The sequence below is a fragment of the Ursus americanus genome, chromosome 12 (genome assembly GCF_024610735.1).
Source record: "Ursus americanus isolate L20-20 chromosome 12, mUrsAme1.1.p, whole genome shotgun sequence".
NCBI lineage: Eukaryota > Metazoa > Chordata > Mammalia > Carnivora > Ursidae > Ursus > Ursus americanus.
In genome coordinates this window covers 38,495,586-38,518,060 of record NC_142138.1, presented here as the reverse complement: position 1 = coordinate 38,518,060, position 22,475 = coordinate 38,495,586, and the positions used below count along the sequence as shown (strand labels likewise).

General features: G+C 34.2%; 1 protein-coding gene across 3 annotated transcripts in view; it reads left to right on the top strand.

Moving 5' to 3' along the window:
• The window catches only part of COL24A1 (collagen type XXIV alpha 1 chain), a 364,391-nt gene that overhangs the window by 44,531 nt on the left and 297,385 nt on the right, over positions 1–22,475 (top strand). For all 3 annotated transcript variants that reach the window (XM_087866074.1, XM_045801865.2, XM_045801864.2), the window contains exons 6-7: positions 15,968–16,021; positions 18,508–18,561. In XM_087866074.1, coding sequence (XP_087722200.1) covers positions 15,968–16,021; positions 18,508–18,561 — 108 coding nt within the window. The remainder of the gene's footprint in view (positions 1–15,967; positions 16,022–18,507; positions 18,562–22,475) is intronic.

Here is a 22,475-nt window from a genome sequence, read left to right as displayed (position 1 = left end):
TGCTTGTATGTAGTTGACACTTAAGGAAATTTTATTTTTCTTTTCTTGAAGGAGCTACTTATGAGGCAACTAGGCAAATTAGAAGTATAACTTGCTAAAAATACCATACTTCTTATTTGGTAAATAAAACAAAAAGAGTCTTGTGAATCTTTTGAATGAAAATACCTTAAGACAATATATAAATATTTTCTATTTATAAGACTATTTTAAAGTTCATGAGGATAAAGCTTTTTTTGCTAAAATATTCTAGATTGATGCAAAAACAAATCCATTTTCTGTTTTGCTTTTACAGTAAAATTAGTATTTATTATAAAGCACAGGAAATGTAAACTGATCTTGGTAGTTCTCATCTCTCTTCAGACAAAATGAGTTCTCACTGTGTGTTGGTCTTTCTTAATAAACCCTTAGTTGTTTGAATGCAGGGGCCAGAACTTACTCATTTTTGCATTTGTGTCTAGCCCAGTGCCCCACATGTGCTGGGCACTCAATAAATATAAAACTGAACCAAAAAGCTGAGTTAATATTAATAATGAGGCACTGGTATCATAAAAGAAGGAGAACTAGTCTTTATCAAGCTTCTAATATCTGACAATTATTTTATCTCTGGCATCTCATTCAGGTTCATTTCAATTAAAAGTAGTATTCAGAGTAGGCTTTATTACCTTCTGCTTTGCACAGAAGAAAACATACTTAGAGAGCTATGTTGTCTCTCAAAATAGTGAGTAATTATTTGAGAGACACCAGGTTGTCTCTCAAAATAGTGAGTAATTAATTTATAAAACATTACCTGAAGGTGGAAGGGCAGGGATGGGGTAACCTAATGGAATTTAAAGACTTCATGAATTCATTTAACAATAGTAACAAAACATGTCTATTCTAACATTACAACTTATTCTATGGATACTGATAATAACATATAAAGATAAACTGCATGAAGTGTGAAACTGATCTCTAGCCCTTGAGAACTATGTTGTTAAATTGTTAAATGATAGAATGAATTGCCACACAAAATTTTAGTGGCCACATAGCAAGTTCTGTCAGCATTAGTAATACTGATAGGATTAAAAATAAAGTCTGTTGAGCCCCCTAACAAAATCATTAGCTGAAATCAGGAGACAAATGGTAGAAATAATGTACTTCTAAAAAAATTACAAGAAAGTAAATTCCAATATGGTCAATAAATACCAAAAAAACCCTGCTTGACATTATTAGTCACAAGGGAAATGCATATACGGTTGGAATTAATTACCACTTCACACCCACTAGAATGGCTAAAACTAAAAAGACTATAAACACTAAATGTTGGCGAGAAGCTAGAGCATCGGAAACTCATACACACTGCTAGCGGGAGTGTCAAGTGGTACAAGGACCTAGAGTATAGTTTGGCAGTTTCTTATAAAGTTAAACATAACCTACCCTATGACTCAGAAATTATATTCCTAAGTATTTACCCAAGAAAAAGGAAATAGTATGTCTGAAAGACTTAACTGGAATTTCATAGCAGCTTTATTTACAAAAGTCAAAAACTAGAACCAACCCGAGTTTCTACCAACAGGAGAATGGATAGACCAATTTAAGTTTGCTCATACAATGCTACTCAACAGTAAAACGGAGCTAAATACTGACATGCAGCAACATGAATGAGTCTCAAAAACATTGCGCCGAAGAAAAGAAGCAAAACACATGAGAATACATTGTGTGTGAGCATTCGGAGCTCACAAAATGAACCTATAGTGGAAAAGATCACAACAGTAGTTTCTCCTGGGCATGGAGGCTGATTGAGAAAGGGCCCTTAGGAACTTTCTAGGGTGATGTCAGTATTTTATATATTGATAGGAATATGGTGTATGGGTATGTTCATTTGTCAAAGCTCATCAAATGATAACACTGAAAACCAGAACATTTCACTGTGTATAAAATATACTTGAATAAAAGAAAAGGATAAAAAATAAAAGCAGATACACTAAGGATCTTACCGAAACTTTGGATACAGGCTGTTTTGAGCTTGATTAGGTTTCATATTCTCTCCCTTTAAATTATTTGTTGAGGGAATGATCATGTTGGAGAGTGTTTTTGCATAAATAAATTGCTGTCACACGCACAAAAAAGTAAATTCCATTTCTTATTTACTAGAGAGAATAGCTTTTTTTCTTGTTAGCAAATGCCAACTGGGTTCACAGTTTATCATATTTATCTATTTAATGAACTTTATTTGCAGGGTGATGAATTTTTTATTACTGTTAATTGAACACATGGTTAGTTATGCAGGAGATCTTTAAACCTGAGTAATGAATGCAGAGTCTGTATCTTCAGCCTACCATATACTTATAATTCTAATCCAGCCTGTTTGTGGTCAAGATAGTTCCTTTCCCAAAAATACTTTTTAAAGGAAACTTAAAACCTTCCCATAAACATTCACAGTTTATATTACTTTAGTCAAGGCCAATAGTTCCTTCAGATTTAATCCAGTTATTGAGAAAGACAAATACCATATGATTTCACTCACATGTGGAATCTAAAAAAAAAACAAAACAAAAACAAAAACAAAAAAACAAATGAATAAACAAAAAGCAGAATCAGACGAATAAACACAGAGAACAAACTGATGGTTGCCAAAGGGAAGGGGGATAGGCAAATATGGGTGAAGGGGAGTGGGAGATACAGGCTTCTAGTAATGGAATGAATAAATCATGTGAATAAAAGGCACAGCATAGGGAATATAGTTAGTGATATTATAATAACATTGTATGGTGACAGATGGTAGTTATACTTGTGGTAAGCATGGCATGATGTATAAAGATGTTGAATCATTATATTGTACATCTGAAACTAATGTAACATTGTGTGTCAACTATACTCAAGAAGTGTTTTAAAATTAAATTAGATAAAAAAATCTTTGCCAATAAAACAAAAAATCCAAGTTTAATCCAATTATATGAATCATCTAACCTTAATAAACTGCAATAATGATGTCCCATTAGTAATATTAAATTAAATGTTATTAATAATACTTAATATTGAGTCCCAAAGAATAATCTTAGTGCTTTTTCTATTCCTGATTTTGACCCAATGTCCCCATGTCTTTTAAACTAGAAGTCCCATTTTCTTTACATGTGAATAAATAAATGTATTGAGCATAGATTCTGACCCATTCTAAGAATTTTTGCTGAATCAAATTGCTTTGGAAAATGTTCAGTCCAGCACTTTGAAAACGTAAAGTATGTTAAAATGTTGAAGACCGAGGTGCTTCTGTTATTCTGGTAAACATAAGGACCATCTTACAAAGGACCAGACAAAATAATATGATTCTTTCCTTTGACTCTGTGCTTGTGATTTCAGTTAAAATATCACTTAAGTGTATTAAAAATGCTACTTTCTGGATATCAGAGATTATTAGGGTCATGTCAGAAGGATTCTGGGGTCAATTTGAAAGACTTCTACTAGCCAAAGAGTGATGTGATTTGAACATCATTAAGGATAATAACTGCAGTAGATTGAATCCCATCATGTGTCTCTAAATCCATGAGTTATAATGATGCTAAACACAAACAGACAGACCAACCCTCACTGGTCACCTTCAGAGGATGCTAAGGAATTGCATCTCTGAAATTATCAAATCCTCTCACACCAGCTGGGGATTCAACCCTGAGTTAGTGTCAGACTCCACAGAGTTAAGGGCTCAGTCCCACAGACTGTCAGTACTTGAGATGCCAGCCACAGAGGAGTGGTACAGGCTGCTCATGTTTCTGCCTGGCTGACCACCAGTTCAGGGGTTCCCACCCCCCCACTCCCCCAGGTTTAATACTGTACTAGATCAGCTCACAAACTCAGGAAAACAGGCTTCCCAGCTTATTAAAATGAATACAACTCAGGAATAGCTTTCGCATATAGGGCAGGGTATAGAAGGTGGGGGCTTAGAACTTCCACACCCTTTCTACGTGTGCTGCTTTCCTGGCACGTCAGTGTGTTCACCAACCCGGAAGCTCTTAGAATGTCTTTGTTCAAAAGTTTGTGTAATTGAATGTCACACCCTCCGCTCTCCCCCTCCTCCTAAATTCCCACCCTCTAGCCACTTGTTTGCCTTTCTGGTGTTTAGCCCCCCTATCCTGAAGCTATCTATGGGTACCACCCTGAGTCACCTCATTAGCATAAGCTCAGATGTGGTCAAAGGGGATTGTTATGAATAACAAAAGACACTTGTATGACTCAGGAAATTCCAAGGGTTTTAGGAGCTCTGTGCCAGAAGCCAGGACCAAAGACCAAATATATATTTTTATTATAGCACAATATCATTATTTTTTAAAAAACGATAAATAGAAGAAAAATAAGGGGAAAGAATAAAAGTTTTCTTATAAAATTATCTTACTTTTTTTTTTTTTTCATAGAATTTAACCTTAGGACAAATAGTTGACGAAGGGTAGTTTCTCTTTATAGAAAAAGCTAGGAAATGAGGAAAGCATGTTAGAATTTAAAATTACCGTTTTTGCAATCCTGATGAGGAAAGGGCAGAAGAAGAATAAAAAATAACCCAGTAAATCCAAAAGGCTTGAGGCAGGAGGCTGCTTGGGAGTTTTGAGGATAAGCTGAATGAGATAAATCCTGGAAGATAGGTCAGAGAGATAGCCAGAGCCAGGTTATGTAGGACCTTGTGTTGGCGGGACTTCTCTGCCTTTAGTGCCCATGGTTCTTGGTCATGTTACTTCAAAGAATGAAGAGGTAGACCAGACTAAGTGTGGTGGGCAGCAAAGAGCAGTTTATTGAGCAATAGTACAAAGCTCCCGGATAGGGAGAGGACTTGAGAGAGTCGCCCTTGGAGTTTCTAAGTTTAGGGGTTTTTATGAGCTCTTTTATGGAACTACCTTAAGCGGTCAGGGTGTGCTGAGTTGTACCAAACAGGGCTTTGGTCATATGTCTATCTATTAGGTTAATGTCAACATGCTGACAGTCATTTTTGCTGACATTAAAGAAGGATTGTCAGAAGAAAGGCAGGCAGGGACAAGGGGCAGTATAGTTAACAGTGTTATATTAATTTCAGTGTACAATATAATGATTCAACGATTCTGTATATTACTCAGTGCTCATTATGAGAAGTGTACTCTTGAATCCCCGTCACCTATTTCATCGATTCTTTCCACCCACCTCCCACCAGTAACCATCAGTTTGTCCTCTGTAGTTAAGATTCTGATTCTTGTTTTGTCTCTTCTCTTTTTTCTTTTTTTCTTTTCTGTTTTGATTCTTAAATTCCACATATGAGTGGGATCATATGATATTTGTCTTTCTCTGACTGACTGATTTTGTTTAGCATTATACTCTACCTTCATCCATGTTTTTGCAAATGGCAAGATTTCATTCTTTTTTTATGACTGAATAATATTCCATTACACAGACACTCTCCACATCTTCTTTATCCATTCATCCATCGATGGACACTTGGGCTTCTTCCATAATTTGGCTATTGTAAATAATGCTGCAGTAAACATCAGGGCGCATGTCTCTTTTTGAATGTTTCTGCATTTTAGGTGCAAACACCTTATAATGCAATTACTGGGTCATAGAGTAGTTCTATTTTTAACTTTTTGATGATCCTCAGTACGGTTTTCCAGAGTGGCTGCATCGGTTTGCATTCCCAACAGTGCATGACGGTTCTTTCTCCATATCCTCACCAACGCTTAATTTCAATTTTAGCTGTTTTGACAAGTGAGAGGTGATAGCTCATTGTAGTTTTGATTTGCATTTTCCTGATGATGAGTGATGTTGAGCATCTTTTCATGTGTTAGTTAGCCATCTATATGTCTTCTTTGGAGACATGTCTGTTCATGTCTTCTGCCCATGTTTTAGTTGGATAATTTGGTTTCTGGGTGTTGACTTTTTAAGTTCTTCATATATTTTAAATACTAACCCTTTATCAGATATATCATTTGCAAATATCTTCTCCCATTCTGTAGGCTGCCTTTTAGTTTTGTCGATTGTTTCCTTTGCTGTGCAAAAGCTTTTTCTTTTGATGTAGTCTCAATAGTGTATTTTTGCTTTTGTTTCCCTTGCCTCAGGAAACATATCTAGAAAAATACTGCTATGGCCGATGTCAGAGAAATGATTGCATGTGCTCTTTTCAGGATTTTTATGGCTCCAGGTCTAATATTTAGCTCTTTAATCCATTATGAATTTATTTTTGTGAATAGTGTAAGAAAGTGGTCCAGTTTCATTCTTTTGCATGTTGCTGTCCAGTTTTCCCAATACAATACCATTTGATGAAGAGACTATTCTTACCTGATTTGTGGAAGATTATTTGACCATATAACTGTGGGTTTAGTTCTGAGATTTCTGTTCTGTTCCATTAATCCATCTGTCTGTTTTTGTGTCAGTACCATACTATTTTGATTACCACAGATTTGTAATATAATTTGAGGTCTGGAGTTGTGATAACTCCAGTTTTGTTTTTCTTTTTCAAGATTGCTTTGGTTATTCAGGGTCTTCTGTGGATCCATACAAATTTTAGGATTATTTGTTTTAGTTCTGTGAAAAATACTGTTGGTGTTTTGATAGTGATTGCATTAAATCTGTAGATTGCTTTAGGTAGTATAGACATTTTAACAATATTTTTTCTTTCAATCCATGAGCGTGGAATATCTTTCCATTTGTTTGTGTCATCTTCAGTTTCTTTCATCAGTGTTTTATAGTTTTCAGAGTAAAGGTCTTTCACCTTTTCGGTTAAGTTTATTCCTAAGTATTTTATTATCTTTGTTACAGTTGTAAATGTGACTGATTCCTTAATTTCTCTTTCTGCTGCTTCATTATTAGTGTATAGAAATGCAACAGATTTCTGTGCATTGATTTTGTAGCCAGCAACTTTACTGAATTATCAGTTCTAGTAGTTTTTTAGTGGAGTCTTTAGAGTTTTCTTTGTATAGTATCATGTCATCTGTAAGTAGTGAAAGTTTTACTTCTTCCTCACCAATTGATGCCTTTTCTTTATTTTTGTTGTTTGATTGATGTGGCTAAGACTTCCAATACTATGTTGAATAAAAGTGATGAAACTGGACATCCTTGTGTTTTTCCTGGTCTGAGGGGAAAGGTTCTCAGTTTTTCCCCATTGAGTATGATGTTTGCTGTGGGTTTTTCAAACATACGTTTATTATATTAAGTTATGTTCCCTCTAAACCTACTTTGTTGAGGGTTTTTATCATGAATGGATGTTATACTTTATTAAATGCTTTTTCTGAATTTATTGAAATGATCATATGCTCTTCTCCTTTCTCTTGTTGATGTGATGTATCACATTGATTGGTTTGCAAATATTAAACTACCTTGCATCTTGGGAATAAATTCTACTTCATTGTGGTAATTTTTTAAATGTATTGTTAATTTTTATTTGCTAATATTTTGTTGAGGATTTTTGCATCCATGTTCATCAGAGATATTGACACATAGTTCTCTCTCTCTTTCTCTCTCTCTCTCAGTAGTATCTTTATCTGGTTTGGTATCTGAGTAATGCTGGGCTCACAGAATGAATTTGGAAATTTTTCTTATCCTTCTGTTTTTGGGAATAGTTAGAGAAGAGTAGGTATTAATTCTTCTTTAAATGTTTGGTAGAATTCACCTGTGAAACCATCTGTCCTGGACTTTTGTTTGTTGGAAGTTTTTTGATTCCTGATTCAATTTCATTGCTTGTTATCAGTCTGTTCAAATTTTCTATTTCCACTTTGGGAAGTTTGGTAGGTTATATGTTCCTAGGAACTTATCCATTTCTTCTAGGTTGTCCAATTATCCACCTATAATTTTTCATAATATTCTCTTACAATTGTTTGTATTTCTGTGATGTTGGCTATTATTTCTCCTCTCTCATTTGTTATTTTGAATGCTTTCTCTTTCTTTCTTCCTTTCTTTCTTTCTTTCTTTCTTTCTTTCTTTCTTTCTTTCTTTTGATTCTGGCTAGAGGTTTATCAGTTTTGTTGATCTTTTCAAAGAATCAGCGCCTGGCTGAATTGATCTGTTCTATTATTTTTTTAGTTTTATATCATTTATATCTGCTCTAATCTTTATTTCCTTCCTTTTGCTCATTCGGGTTTTGTTTGTTGTTCTTTTTCTAGCTCTCTGAGGTGTAAGGTTAGGTTGTTAATAGAGATTTTTCTTGCTTCTTGAGGTAGGTCTATATTGCTATAAACTTTCCTCTTAGAATCACTTTTGCTACAAATCACATATTTTGGACCTGTATATTTTCATTTTCATTTACTTCCGTGTAATTTTTATTTTTTTGTTTAATGTCTTGGTTGACCTATTAATTGTTTAGTAGCATGTTATTTAATCTCCATGTATTTGTGCTCTTTCCATATTTTTTCTTATGATGATTTCTAGTTTCATAACATTGTGGTCAGAAAAGATGTATTGTATGACCGATCTTTTTGAGTTTGTTGAGACTTGGTTTGTGATCTAATATGTGATCTATTCTGGAGAATATTCCATGTACACTTGAAAAGAATGTGTATTCTGCTGTTTTAGAGTGGAATATTCTGGATATTTCTGCTAAATCCATCTGATCCAGTGTGTCATTCAAAGTTACTCTTACCTTGTTGATTTTCTCTGTGGATGATCTGTCCACTGATGTAAGTGGAGTGTTAAAGCGCCCTACTATTATTGTATTACTATTGATCAGTTTCTTTATGTTTATTGTTAACTGTTTTATGTATTTGGGTGCTCCCATGTGGGTGCATAAATATTTGCAGCTGTTATATTTTCTTGTTGAATTGTTTCCTTTATGATTATATAGTGTCCTTCTTTGTCTCTTGTTACAGTATTTGTTTTAAAGTCTATTTTGTCTGATATAAGTATTGCTACTCCAGCTTTTTTTTTTTTTATGACATTCATTTTCATAAATATCTCTCCATCCTCTCACTTTCAATTTGCTGGTGTCTTTAGGGCTGAAAGGAGTCTCCTGTAGGTAGTATATAGATGGGTCTTTTTTTATCCACTCTGTCACTCTGTGTCTTTGATTGGTGCATTTAGTCCATTCCTATTTAAAGTAGTTTTTGATGGATTCGTATTTATTGCCATTTTGTTACTTTTTTTAGTGGTTGTTTTTGTAGTTTTTCTTTGATCCTTTCTTATCTGGCTCTCTTTCATGGTTTGCTCATTTTCTTTAGTGATATACTTGGATTCCTTTCTCCTTATTCTTTGCATATCTGTTACTGGTTTTTGGTTTGTGGCTATCATTAGGTTTTTATATAACATCTTATGCATATGGCAGTTTATATTAAGTTGATGGTCACTTCCATTTGAACTCATTCTTTACTCCTCTCCCCACCACATTTTAGATATATGGTGTCATTCATCACACCCTTTTATTTTTTGAATCCCTTGACTGATTTTTACAAATATACTCATTTTCATATTCTTATTTATGGTCTTTCCTTTCCACCCAAAGAGTCCCCTTTAACATTTCATGTAGGGCTGGTTTAGCGGTCATGAACTCCTTTAGTTTGTTCATCTAAGAAACCCTATCTCTCCTTCTATTCTGAATGATAGCCTTGCTGGATAGAGTATTCTTGGCTACAGATATTTTTCTTTCAGTACTTTGAATATATCATGCTACTCCCTTCCTTGATACAAAGTTTAAAAGATTGTGTATTTTGTAGTTTTTGGTTGTAGTATTCAATAAATACCTATTAGATTAAGGTGGTTGATAGTGATAAAATTTTCTCTATCCTTACTGGGTTTTTTGTTTTTTAAATATAGTTGTTCCATTAATTATTGAGAGAGGTATGTTAAAATAGCCAACTATGATTTGGATTTGTCTGTTTCTATGTTTAGTGTTTAGGAAGTATTTAGTCAGTGTTAGGTTCATTTACTTGGCAGCTCTGTGTTGTGTATGCATGTTTAAGGATTGTTGTATCTTTTTAATGAACTGATCCTTTCTGTCGTTATCAAGTGTCTCTCTTTATCTCCAGTGGTACTCTTTTTCTTGAAGTCTAGTTTGTCTGATAGTAACAGCCACACCATTATGATTATTGTTTGACTGGTATATATTTTTCTTTTCCTTTACCTTTCTGTATTTAAAATACATCTCTTATAGACAATATATATTAGATCTCACTGTTTACCTGGTCTGATAATCTCTGATTTTTCACTGGAATGTTAAGTCCATTTATGTTTGTGTAATTATTGGTATGATTTGGTCTCAGCCTACATTGTCATTTCTTTTCCATTTATCTCATATGTTTTTTGGTCCTTATTCCTCCTTTTCTTTTTTTTTTTTTTTTTCTTATTCCTCCTTTTCTGCCTTCTTTTGGGTTAATAAAATATTCTTTAGTATTCTGTAGTTTCTCTATCGGCATTTCAGCTATATCTCTGATTGATTGATTTTAATGGTTGCCCTAGAGATTACAATATGCCTCCTTAACTCATTTTAGTTTACTAGAGTTAATATGGTAGCAGTTCATTTAAAATATAAGACCCTTATGACATTATGATTATATCTATACACTGTCCTTATCCTTTGTGTTTTGTTGTCATTTATTTTACATCTATGCCATTGTAAACTCTAAAGTACAATGTAGTCATTTTTGTATTAAATGATCAGTCTTTAAAGAAATTAAGAGAAGAAACAAACAAGGGAGTCATTTATATTTCCTTATTTATTTTCATCTCCAGGGCTCTTCATTTCTCCCTATAGACTGAGTTGCTAGTTGGTATCACTTCCCTTTAGCTAATACCAGTTCTGCTGGTGATGGATTCTCTTGTTTTTTATTTACCTGAAACTTTTTTTATCTATGTTCTTTGAAGTATATTTTTATAGAGTATAAAAATCTTTTCTTCCAGAACTTTAAAGATACTCGTGGTTCTTATCTTGTAATCTCCACTATTTCTGATAAGAAGTTAGTCATTAGTCACGTTGTTATTTCCCTCAATGTAATGTGTCATTTTTCATAGGCTGCTGTTGAGATATTTCTCTTTGTCTGACTTTTAGCAGTTTGACAATGATGTACATAAGGGAAGTTTCCCTTGAACACATCTTGTTTGGAGTTTACTGAATGTCTTGGAGCTGTAAGTTTTTGGTTTTTTGTAATGAATCTGAGATATTTTTGGCCATTGTTTTTTCAAATAATCTTTCTGTCCATTCTTTCTCTCTTTTCCTTCTGGAACTCCATTTACATGTATGTTAAATTACTTAATATTGTCCCACAGGTCACTAGATCTTTGCTCATTTTTGCACTTTTTTCTCTTTACTTCAGATTAGTTAACTTCTATGGATCTCTCTTTAAGTCCACTAAACTTAATTTCTGCCTTCCCTAATATATTGTTAATCTCATCCAGGAAATTTCTCATTTCAGATACTGTATTATCAGTCCTAGGATTCTATTGTTTTTTTGTATAGTTTTCACTTGTCTGCTGATATTTCTGTATTCACTAATTATGATGATCATTTACCTTACATCTTTGAACATATATATAATAGTTAATTTAAAATCCTTGTCTGCTAATTCCAATATGTGGGTCCTTTTGAGGTCTATTTATATTGACCACTTTTATCTTAACTCAGGTCAGAGATTTTACTTTTCTTTGCACGTCTAGAAAAATTTGATTATGTACTGGGTATTATGGATGATGTGTGGAAGAACTTTAGATTCTGTTATCTTTCTTTGAAATCCTTTGATAATGGCTGATTTTTTTGTTCTATAGGCAATTAAATAACTGGCTCATCACCTTAAACTTGTACAGGTTTGGTAACTTTTTTAAAGGACATATTTGTTTCAGTTTTGCTTATAATGTTAGTGTTAGTCCAAGCATATAATATTTGCTTCTAAAGTATAGCCCTTCCTGAATTTCAATGGAAAGGTGATTACCAAGGCATTTACCATGTCCCTTAAAATGATGTGACTCAAACCCCAAACTATTTCTCCTGTGGTGGCCAGCAGCTGAAATTTATATTCAATTATTTTAACCTTCTGGTTGTTGCTTTTTGGTGAACTCTTTGGAATCTGTCTCATGCAACCACATTTAGTATCAGCCAAGAATTGAAGAGAGTCTTTATCCAGCTCTTTTCTCTTTTCTTTTCTTTTCTTTTCTTTTCTTTTCTTTTCTTTTCTTTTCTTTCTTCATTTCCCCCCTCAATTTACAGTTATTCAGGTAGTCTCGTAATCTGTCCTCTGACACCATTAGCCAAAAAATCTATGGTTTTCTGCTGGAATTCTAATCATTCCATGCAGACTGTGGGGGGGGGGGGGGTCCTTAGAAGAAAAGTTGTATAAATGTGTATTATACCAAGTGTGGTTCTTTTCTTGCAAGAGCTGAATTCCTTCCACTGTGTCCTTTTTGATTGTTCTCCTGTGCATTAAAATAGTTATTTTATGTATTTTGTCTTAACCTATGGGTAAATATAGACATAGAATTGTCCAAGGACCAAGTCTTGGGGTACCCCAGAATTTAGTATATTAGGAAGAAGAGAGGAACTAGCAGAGGAAACTGAGAAAGAATGACAGTGAGGTAAGGTAGGGACAAGAGCCTGAGTGAATTAAGTCCAAGAGAGAATGGAAGAAGTCTCTTCATTAATATAGACAAGTTTCTAGGAGTTTTGCTCTAACAGGGACTAGTGTAATGGAGCAGAGAAGGGAGACATAGCTCAAGAAAAGTTGTTTTTTTAAGATTGGAGAAATTACAGTGTGCTTCTTGGTGATATCAATTATCCTGGAAAGAAATAAGAATTAAAATAATGTAGGGAAGACAGTGTATTAATGATGCCCCGATGAGAGAGAATGGTGGGTTTGGTTATGAAGGCAGAATATTTTGGAACAGATTTAGTTGGGGTAGTGGATCTGGTTGTGACAGGTTATGAATTTTAAAAGCAAGATCACCTACTCAGAGTGAAAAGAGAGAGTTATAAAATAATTGTCTATGAAAATGGGAAAGTGAATTCACTATTAGACACACCAAAAAACAAAAGAAAACAAAACCAATTAATGTAAAAAGTCATGAATTTAAAGTGAAATTTGTCAGCATGATTGTTTTCTCTTAGTCACATTTAGCTGCTAAGGGATGGGACAGAATAGGTGGTGAGTTTAGATTAGAATTGCCGGGTAAGCGTATTAGACAGAGGGAGAAAGAAGAAATGGTGCCATTTATGTATGTCAGGAGGTGATTATAATGTTAGACCTTGGTATTTAGTCTGCTTAAGGATTGGAAGTCAGGCCACATGGGGATGAGACAGTGAAAATGTGGTGGGATCACATATCAGTTACAGTAGGTCAAATAATTGTTAAAGTTGTGGGTGCTTAGGGAGTGAGTTAAAAAGATAGGAAGTGTTGGTTAGAGAATGTAGTGCTTAAAATTGATATTATGGAGTTTATATAGTTATTAATAATGTTAAAGTGAAGAATATTCAAGTAATGTTACCTCAAGATCATGTCACTTAGTGTTTCTTTTATGAGACTCTCCCAATTTAGCTTATCCATATTTGAGTTTTTAATTCCAAATTCTTTTCATTTAAATTTTGTTGCTCCATCAATAATTTGTTCAAGAATTGTGTTCTCTGCTTTTTAAGATGACAATAATTGTAAAATTGATTTTAATGATTGTCTCTAGTCTTATTGTTTTTTGTTATTTTTAATACTTATATTTTTATACTCTATAGAGAATTTTACCTATATCTTACAAGCTGAACTTGGCAGGTGTTATTATTATTCCCATTTTACAGAAGAATAATCTCAAATTCAGAGAGATTAAATGATTTGTTCAGTGTTTTCACTCCAAATCCCAATGTTCTTTCCATTGTATTGAATGGGCTCTAATCTGATAAATCTTTTCTAACATGTTAATGGGTCTAGTACTTAGGGAGTTTTCCTCCCTAGACAGAATCCCTCAGAGATCCAATAATAGTGGTGATAATGAGGATTTTAGGCTATGTAGCAGAACAGTAGACTAGGTGGGACTTTGAGAATTCTTTGAGTAATAAAAGGTAGGCAACTTCCTTTTCCTGTTTACACTCAAAAGGTATATAACTCCTTTAACAAAAGTCATATAGAAGTCAATATTGAAAGTCAAAGTCAATTATGACTAATTAATTTATAGACACTTAGTTTTAATTCTAAAGGGGATTTGAAAAGCCAATCACGTATGACTAAAAGTGTGTTGGGAGTCCTAGAATTCATGAAAAATGAGGGTGAAAGTAAGAAATTGTTGGATATTCTTTAATGCAGAGAAATATGTCCTATTTCTTTGACATTTAGGTAAAGTTGTCATGTTCAATAATCTCTGCTCATGCATTTTATACTATGAAGGATCCCAACCCACGACTGGCCAAATTAAGAACATTCCCTTCATGTTGACTGGAATTATGGTTGTAGAACAAGTTGATCAATTAACTCAAGCACATTTGTATGGGAATAAAAGAGATTTGGCATATATTTCTTTAAATATGTTTTCCAGATACATAAAGCTTATGAATAAGAAAAAGCTCTGTCTTTAAATCTGATTTTTATTGATCAATTGATTACTTTTATCCATGTTCTCAGGGTTTTTTTTCTAATGAGGATCAAATGTTAAATTAGTTGATGAGATAAGAAAATAGACAGATAATAGAAAATTTAAAATTCTCAAGAGCTATCATTTCTTAAGTTCTTTTAAAATTCTAAGTATTGCCTCAAATCAATTGGCTAGGTTTTATAATAAAAGACTGAAATATATTAAAACCAGTAAATAAGATTTTTATTTGATAGACATTGTACTATGAGAAAGAAAATTGACCTGATTTGCCAGTACTCTTCTGAGCAATTTTAATCAAGTCATTTAACCTTTCTGAACCTCATTGCTTCTTTATAAAATGTGTTTTACTAGATAAGCTCTAATGTCTCTTATAAATTCTAACTATACTTTTTTTTCCTTTTTTTTTTTTTTTGGAGAATGGATTGAGTTCTTAAATATTGAGATATCACTAAAGCTGTTTCTCAGATCCCATAACTTTGTAATCAATGGTCTAAAATTGTAGTCCTAGTGGTAGAAGTGGTGATAGCTATGGAAGGGAAGAGGTCAACCTGGAAAACAACTTTTCCTTGAAAATTTTCTTTGATTCAAGAACATAGGCTGTTTAGCCAGTGAGGATTTACTTCTAATTTGTTAAATGGGAAGACTTGTAAAATGGGGAACATGAAGGACTTTTCTTTTGGTCTTCCTTCTTTTCAGTTTAGTGGTATTTGAAAGCATCCCTGAATTTGTGAAGAAACACGACTATTTCTCATAGAATGAAAATAGCATTTAGAAGTCTCTAGGAATGGAAATTATTACTAGTTGAGAATGGTAATGAAATCATAATTGGAATTATAAAGAGTCTCAATTGTGGCCTCTTAATTTTATGAGATGGGAAAAGAGATACTTTGCCAGTATGCATAATAAGAAAGATTACTTTAATATTGTGCAAAAAAAATTTGGTTGAAACCTAATATTTCTCTTGAAATGTAAAATATAAGATTCCCAGAGTATGAAAAGTATCTATTTTTATATCTATTTTGGGAATTAGAGGTATTTTTTGATTTATCTTTTCTTTATTACAAAAGTAATGCATGTACTTTGCAAGATTTTGGAAAATATTTAAACTTGGAATGATATCATAAAATTTTAAGAATTATAAGCAGATTTCTTTTACTAAAAGTAACTAATTTTCCAATGCTAAAATAGGAGTTGTAACTGAATATGTCACAAGAATGGGTGTTAATGGAGCCTTTATATAGGTCCCTTAAGGAAAGATGTTTCAATGGTAGCATAACTTTATTAGATTTTGAAAATCATCTATGTCTCACAGTCTTCTCAACATTTAAAAATAAGGCTAATAAAAATGTACAATAAAAAAGCAAATAAGGCATGCCCATCTTGATTTAAAATAATTTTATTTAATACTATATATAATCTGATGATGCATTCAACTGAAGAAGTGTGATATACTATATGTGATTTATGCTTCAGCAATTATAATTGTTTTATCTAGGGCCCCAAAGGAGATCCAGGATTTTCCCCTGGTCAAGCTGTTCCTGGAGAAAAGGTAATTAGTTGCCCTGGAATAAAATCATGGTGATATATTTCAAGCATTAAAAATTCATTTTTACCTTTTTTAAATGTGGGTTTTACTTGATATCGGACAGAGGAGACAGAGAATTAGAGAAGGTATCAGAGAAGATAGAGAACTTTAATGAAGGAAGAAATATTTGAAAAATAAATTATATCATCAGGTTAATGAATCAATTAAAATCTTAATTTTGTTGACTGTCTACTGTGGCCTACCATTGTGCTACCTGTCAATTAGGGATGGGTGGGGCAAAAGATTAGAGCAGGATGTGTCCCTAATCTCAAAAATCTGCTGTTAAAAGGCATATACACAGTAATACATAAATTCTAATTCCATTTTGTGCCTTTTTTAGACTAGTTCCATGTACTTTATCTTTTTTAAGCCCCCAGTAATTGTGAGAGAAGCAGCCATCATTATCTTGTTTTCCAGTTAAGAAAACAGAATTCATAGAATTTAAATGACTCATGAATAGTTAATGGTTGCGTTAATGATATATTTGTTTGACTTTTAGTCTAGTATGCATTTCATTTTATCGTAATGCTGTCAAACATACACATTCACATTTAGGTAAAAAGAAACTAACATTTTGAATAAAGCTAGCAATCTTTGTTAGGAGGAAGATACTGTTTTCCAGTGAGGTTGAATAAAATTGGAGTCTTTAGGAATACATCCGGGAATCTCTATTTGGACAAGTACTTCATGAATGTGATAAAATTATAGGATGTTTTTGTTTGTATGGTATACATTCACAAACTTTTAAAATCCCTGAATAATTTTGGTGGTTCCTGGGTTGAAATCTGATCTTTTAATTGGCTTACAGAAACTCTTGTAAACTAAAAAAAAAAAAAAAAAAACCCCAAAAAACAAAACAAAACAATACACCAACCCCCCCCCACATCATATTAATGAACTTTACTGGTATTATACCAACAAGTGAATCCTCAAAAAAATTTTAATCTAGAATCTTGAGAATTTTATTCCTGTGATGGAACTGAATTCACTGAATATAAATAATTTAGAAAGAGATTGAAACTTTATTAGAAACATATTTTCATTGGTCCCTTAGTTATTGTAAGGAAAAATGTCCTGCAATCTGAGAAACAAAATGACATCTTTTAAAATACCTAAATATAGAACATTTGATTTCTTACTTAAAATTTAGAAATTAGAGGTCCATTCTGTTTTGGTGATTGCTTTAAATAAACCCCCCAAATTAAGCATTCACATTTATATCAAATGCTTGGTTTTATCTTTACTTGTGGCTTCCCTGTACAAAATACAGGGTGGTTCAGTATGTGTACAGTATCTGTATAAAATATAGGATGGTTCAACATTGGAATTGAGGCTTGGAAGTATGTCAGTCTTTTTTTCACTTTTTGAGTTACTCATATACTAATTGTGGTTAATGCTATATAGGAGTAAGGTAGTAAGATACAGGATTTAATAATGTGTTGCCATTGAGCTTTAAGTGAAATCAAACTTTTAAAATTGAGAGATGTATTTCTAAAATGGTAAAATTTAAAAAACATTTCTTACACGTTGTATTTACATTAGATTGTGTTCAAACTGAGGTGGCAAGATATCAGTTATACACATACATTATGAATACAAATAAAATATGAACATCATATTCGTGAGAGTTGACAGGGGTTGGAAAACAATTGTGTTTTATTTTTAATCACTTCGCCATTTTTACATAAATATATGGTCAGTGACGACATAAAGGAAGTGCAGGGGCTAGTCCTTCAGTATGGAACATGTACTAAAGAACGTCTCTCATAGAGCATATTTCTTCCTCCTATCCTAAGATGAGCTTACAGGCCCTCCTCAAAGCTGGGGGAGCAGGAGGATGGACCGCCCTAATAGGTGAAGTCCCATCCATCTGCTGAAGCCAAACACACGTCCTCCCCCAAAATTTGCACAGCATTTACTTCCCAGTGGTGCAGCGGCCAATACCAGTGCAGCTGGGAAGCGGAAGTGTCCTTTTCTCTGGTGTGACACGTGAACCCAGCCCTTGCTCCCCACAATCCTGCCTTGAGGTTCCTAGTGGGAGTCCTGCTAAGAGGCAGCCCGAGCCCTCCGCAGCTGCCGCACAAAGTGCTTGTAGAATTTTTAAGTAAACTTAAAAAAAACAAAACAAAAAAAAACCCACAGTAAACCTTGGAACTCCAGGAATTTGGGGAGTGAGGGCATTCCTAGAGAAAAGAACATCTGGCAAAAAGGAGCCGGGGTATGGTAGTGGGGAAGGACAGTGGTACTCAGTATGGGAAGAGAGAAATACCGGAAATCTCAGAAAAAGTCCTAAAAGGACTCAGAAAGGAGGTGGAACTTGAGGCGGATTGCGAAGATGAGAAATAAATTCAGTAAGATTTTGATGTCCAAGATGAACTCCTGCAGCAAGGGAATTCTAATGTTCACTTCCTTTTCATAACATTACGCTTCTGTTTGTGTTTTGTCCTTAGGGCAGTCAAGGCCTTTCTGGGTTAATGGGGTCCCCTGGGATGCAAGGTGATAAGGTAAGACCCGTAAGACAGAGTTTTACTTTGACATAATTGGATGTCATCTGGGGCTGGAAGCTCTTGAACTCTTAAGATCTCATTTTGAAGTTGTGCCCGAAGTCAATGTTTTTAAATTCCTTTTCTCAGCGAAAGGGATTAGGATGCTGTCCTAATCCAGGAAAGTGGTGCCCACAAAAGGCAGTACTTTATGAAAAATAAAACCCTTCAGTTAATGATGGGGACAAAATTCACATGGAGAAAGAAGTCAAAGCCACTGATAGAATGTTGAAGCTTTTCTTTTCTTCTTCCTTTTTTAATGTTAGGGCAGTAACCTACTTCTGAAACTGTGACGTCACTTTTTAACGTTAATATGTAAAGTGAGGTATACTTAGTTATAGGTAACAATTTTGGCTTTTTTTAAAGGGTTCTTATTTTCTTAGGAAATAAGGATCTCTGCCATGATATATACACGAATGTGCAGCCTGAAGAATAGGAAAGAAGTAGGAATTGGGGATAACTGGTAAAAAAATATGACTAGGCCTTTTCTGAGGTAACAAGAAATATTAACACAGCTGCTAGAATTATTTCATATAAAATATGTTGTGCAGTTTCCTGCTTTTCCTCTATATATTCAGCTTGTTTTATTTTTTCCCAAACACTGAGTTGTTGACTTTCTACAGAGGAAAAGGAAGATACAAAATATCTTTCAATGTATTAAGGGCCCCAGAATATCAAAGGGCAGTATTTGACTTGGTATGGATATCTAAATACATGTAATCATGAGCTGCGTTGATGTCTTAGTGTGTCATAATCCTTTCCCCTTAGGAGATTTAGGGTGGAAGTGGTATTTAGGCTCTGGTTACTTGGTTCAAATTCCATCTACCATTTTCTAGGTCCCATTGACTTTGGGTGGGTGCTTAACCTCTCTACCCTTCAGTAGCCTCATTTGTAAAATGTGAAGATAATACTGCTCACTTCATAGGGAGGTTTTGGGTATAAGGAGTGAGATAATCCATGCAATACAGTGTCAGACACATAGCAAGCCCTAATAGCTGTTAGCCATCCTCTCTTCTTCTTCTTCTTCTTCTTCTTCTTCTTTTTTTTTAAGATTTTATTTATTTATTTATTTGACACACAGAGAGAAACAGCCAGCGAGAGGGAACACAAGCAGGGGAGTGGGAGAGGAAGAAGCAGGCTCCCAGCGGAGCAGGGAGCCCGATGCGGGGCTTGATCCCACGAACCTGGGATCATGCCCTGGGCCGAAGGCAGATGCCTAACAACTGAGCCACCTAGGCACTCCAGCCATCAGCTCTTTATCTGGTTTTGGAAACATGACCATGTTTGCTTTTCTTCATAACTCCTGCTAAAGGGCTGAATTTTAAAATGATGAAAAAGATTTTGATCTCATGGATGTTTTTCCTCCCACGACCACACTATCATTATTTCTGTGGCCTTCAGACTAATTTTCATTGTAGGGAGTGCTTAGAATCTGATCACTTCTTTGAGGTTGTTGGCTGCTCCTATGGAGACAGGAACCTGGGGAGTGATCATTTCTAACAGAATTGGCCTTGATATATAGTCATGAATCTGTTTGATTAATGCTACTTAGTATACCTCTGACCACTAAGTATACCTCTGAAGAAACTGTACTGACGAGTGGCATCAAATAGAGACAATCTCATGGAAATTATCTTAATTATTTTATTTGCTATTAAATATACAGTTATTTCATCCTAAAGAATGATACTGCATATGACAGAAAAACTAATCATTACTTTCCGAGGTTAAATGATGCCTGTGGTTCATGAAATTAGCAATCCAGAAAAGGGAATTCTCAGTAAAGTTTGCGTGGTTATTGTGTAGAACCGTATATAAAGAAATATCTGTAGAGACAAATTTTAAAAGGCTAATTTTAACCATTAGAGCAGATTATCATTTTAACTTTGAAATTGTGCTTACTTAAAGCAGAAGATATTAACTTCCAAAGACCTGTGCATATATTGTATGTCTTGGCTTATAAGTATTTGAAAATCTTAAGATTAATATATGCTTTTTGGTCTGTATAAGTCTAGTAAAGTGAAATACAGCATTGTTTTAAATAAACCGGGTTATAGATTATCTTTCACAGACTTCTTTTCCTCTTATGTGATTTTTTAAACTTTAAAAATCTGCCTTTTTTTGGTTAAAATTGATCATGTAGAAACCAGTGATCAATTAGCAGCTGTAGCTCAATTTTCTCTAGAGATAAGTTGAAAATATTATTTATTTATTTATTTTAAGATTTTATTTATTTACTTGAGATAGAGCAAGAGTGAGAGAGTGAGAGCTAGAGTGAGAGAGAGAGAGAGAGCACAAAGGGAGAGGGAGAAGCAGGCTCCCCATGGAGCAGGGAGCCTGATGCAGGGCTCGATCCCAGGACTCCAGGATCTGAGCGGAAGGCAACTGCTTAACCGACTGAGTCACCCAGGCGCCCTAAATTGAAAATATTTAGAAACAAAACTACTTTCTGATAAATGAAGCATTCGTGGTTTACTATGATTTGATAGTAGTTTAGAACAACGTTGAAACATTTGAAATGATTTTGTAGTTTTTCTGAGGATTTTTCCTCTTTTTAATAGAGTGTGGCTATTGATAGAAACCATATACAGATTTTAAAAAAAGTATTGCTAGGAAAAGGACATAAGGAGTCAATCTAAACCTAAACTAATCCTCCACATAGCAGGCTTGGGACAAATTTCTATCATACTATGTGCATGTCTTATTTTAAAATGAATATACAGTAGAAATACATTCAAAATGAGCTTGATAGACTGTTACTGTGGTCCGTACAGAAGAGGAAAGGGCAAGTCCAATTATTAGGTAAAATGGGTAGATCATGAGCTGTTTTTATGAAATTTACTAATTTTGGTTCATGTTTTGTACCACCTGGGCACTCTAGGTTACTTCCTTGCAAACAGGATCCATGCTAGGAAAACCTAGAATAATGGCTCATATTAGCTGTGACCTGGGACCCCTGTTTCTTTCATCCTTGCATTTCTACCCATAGTGTTAGTGCTAGGTGAATTCTTAATGTCAAGACAAGAACTCAAAGTTATTCACTTTGTAAGTGACAAATCTAAGATAAGTCCAGAGAGGTTAAGAGAATTGCTCATGGTCACTCAAAATTATGGCAGGATCTAGAGATGAAACTTATTGCTACTGAATCCACTGTGCTTTTAACTATTTTTTGCATATTATGAGAGATAAACAAGGTACTTGGGTTTTGATTATTATGAAGTTTATTACGTCTTTTTATCTATTAAACTATTTTGTGCAGTATCATTACATTTATTATACTAGTATCAATAGTAGCTGTTTTATTATGTGCAATATTCTGGTTGCTCTGCTGAGCCTGTTTCTTTTCATCTTAAAAACGACTCATTAAAAAAAAACAACAACAACAAAAAAAAGACTCATTGTGGGGCACCTGGGTGGCTCAGTCAGTTGAGGATCCGACTCTTGGTTTCGACTCAGATCATGATCTCAGGGTCATGAGATTGAGCCCTAGGTCAGGCTCTGCGCTCAGTGTGGTGTCTGCTTGAGTTTCTTTGCCTCTCCCTCTGCCCCTCTCCCGACTCATGTGTGCACACGCATGCTCTCTCTCTGTCTCAAATAAGTAAATAAATAAAATCTTTTTTTAAAAAACCTCATTGAGACAAACGGTATGTTTAGTATAAATCACTTACCCAAGGCTAAACAATTATTAATTGGCTGAGTTAGGACTCAAATCCAGGCCTGTTTGACATATGACTGTTCTTATTAACTTCAAATACTGCTTCCCCATTAATTAATTAGTTTGTTAAGCTAGTATTTGTTAGATATGTATTTTAGTACTTCTCAGTGTCCCAGGCATGTATGCAAGAGGAAGTAAAATTTTGTTTTTCATGAAAGCC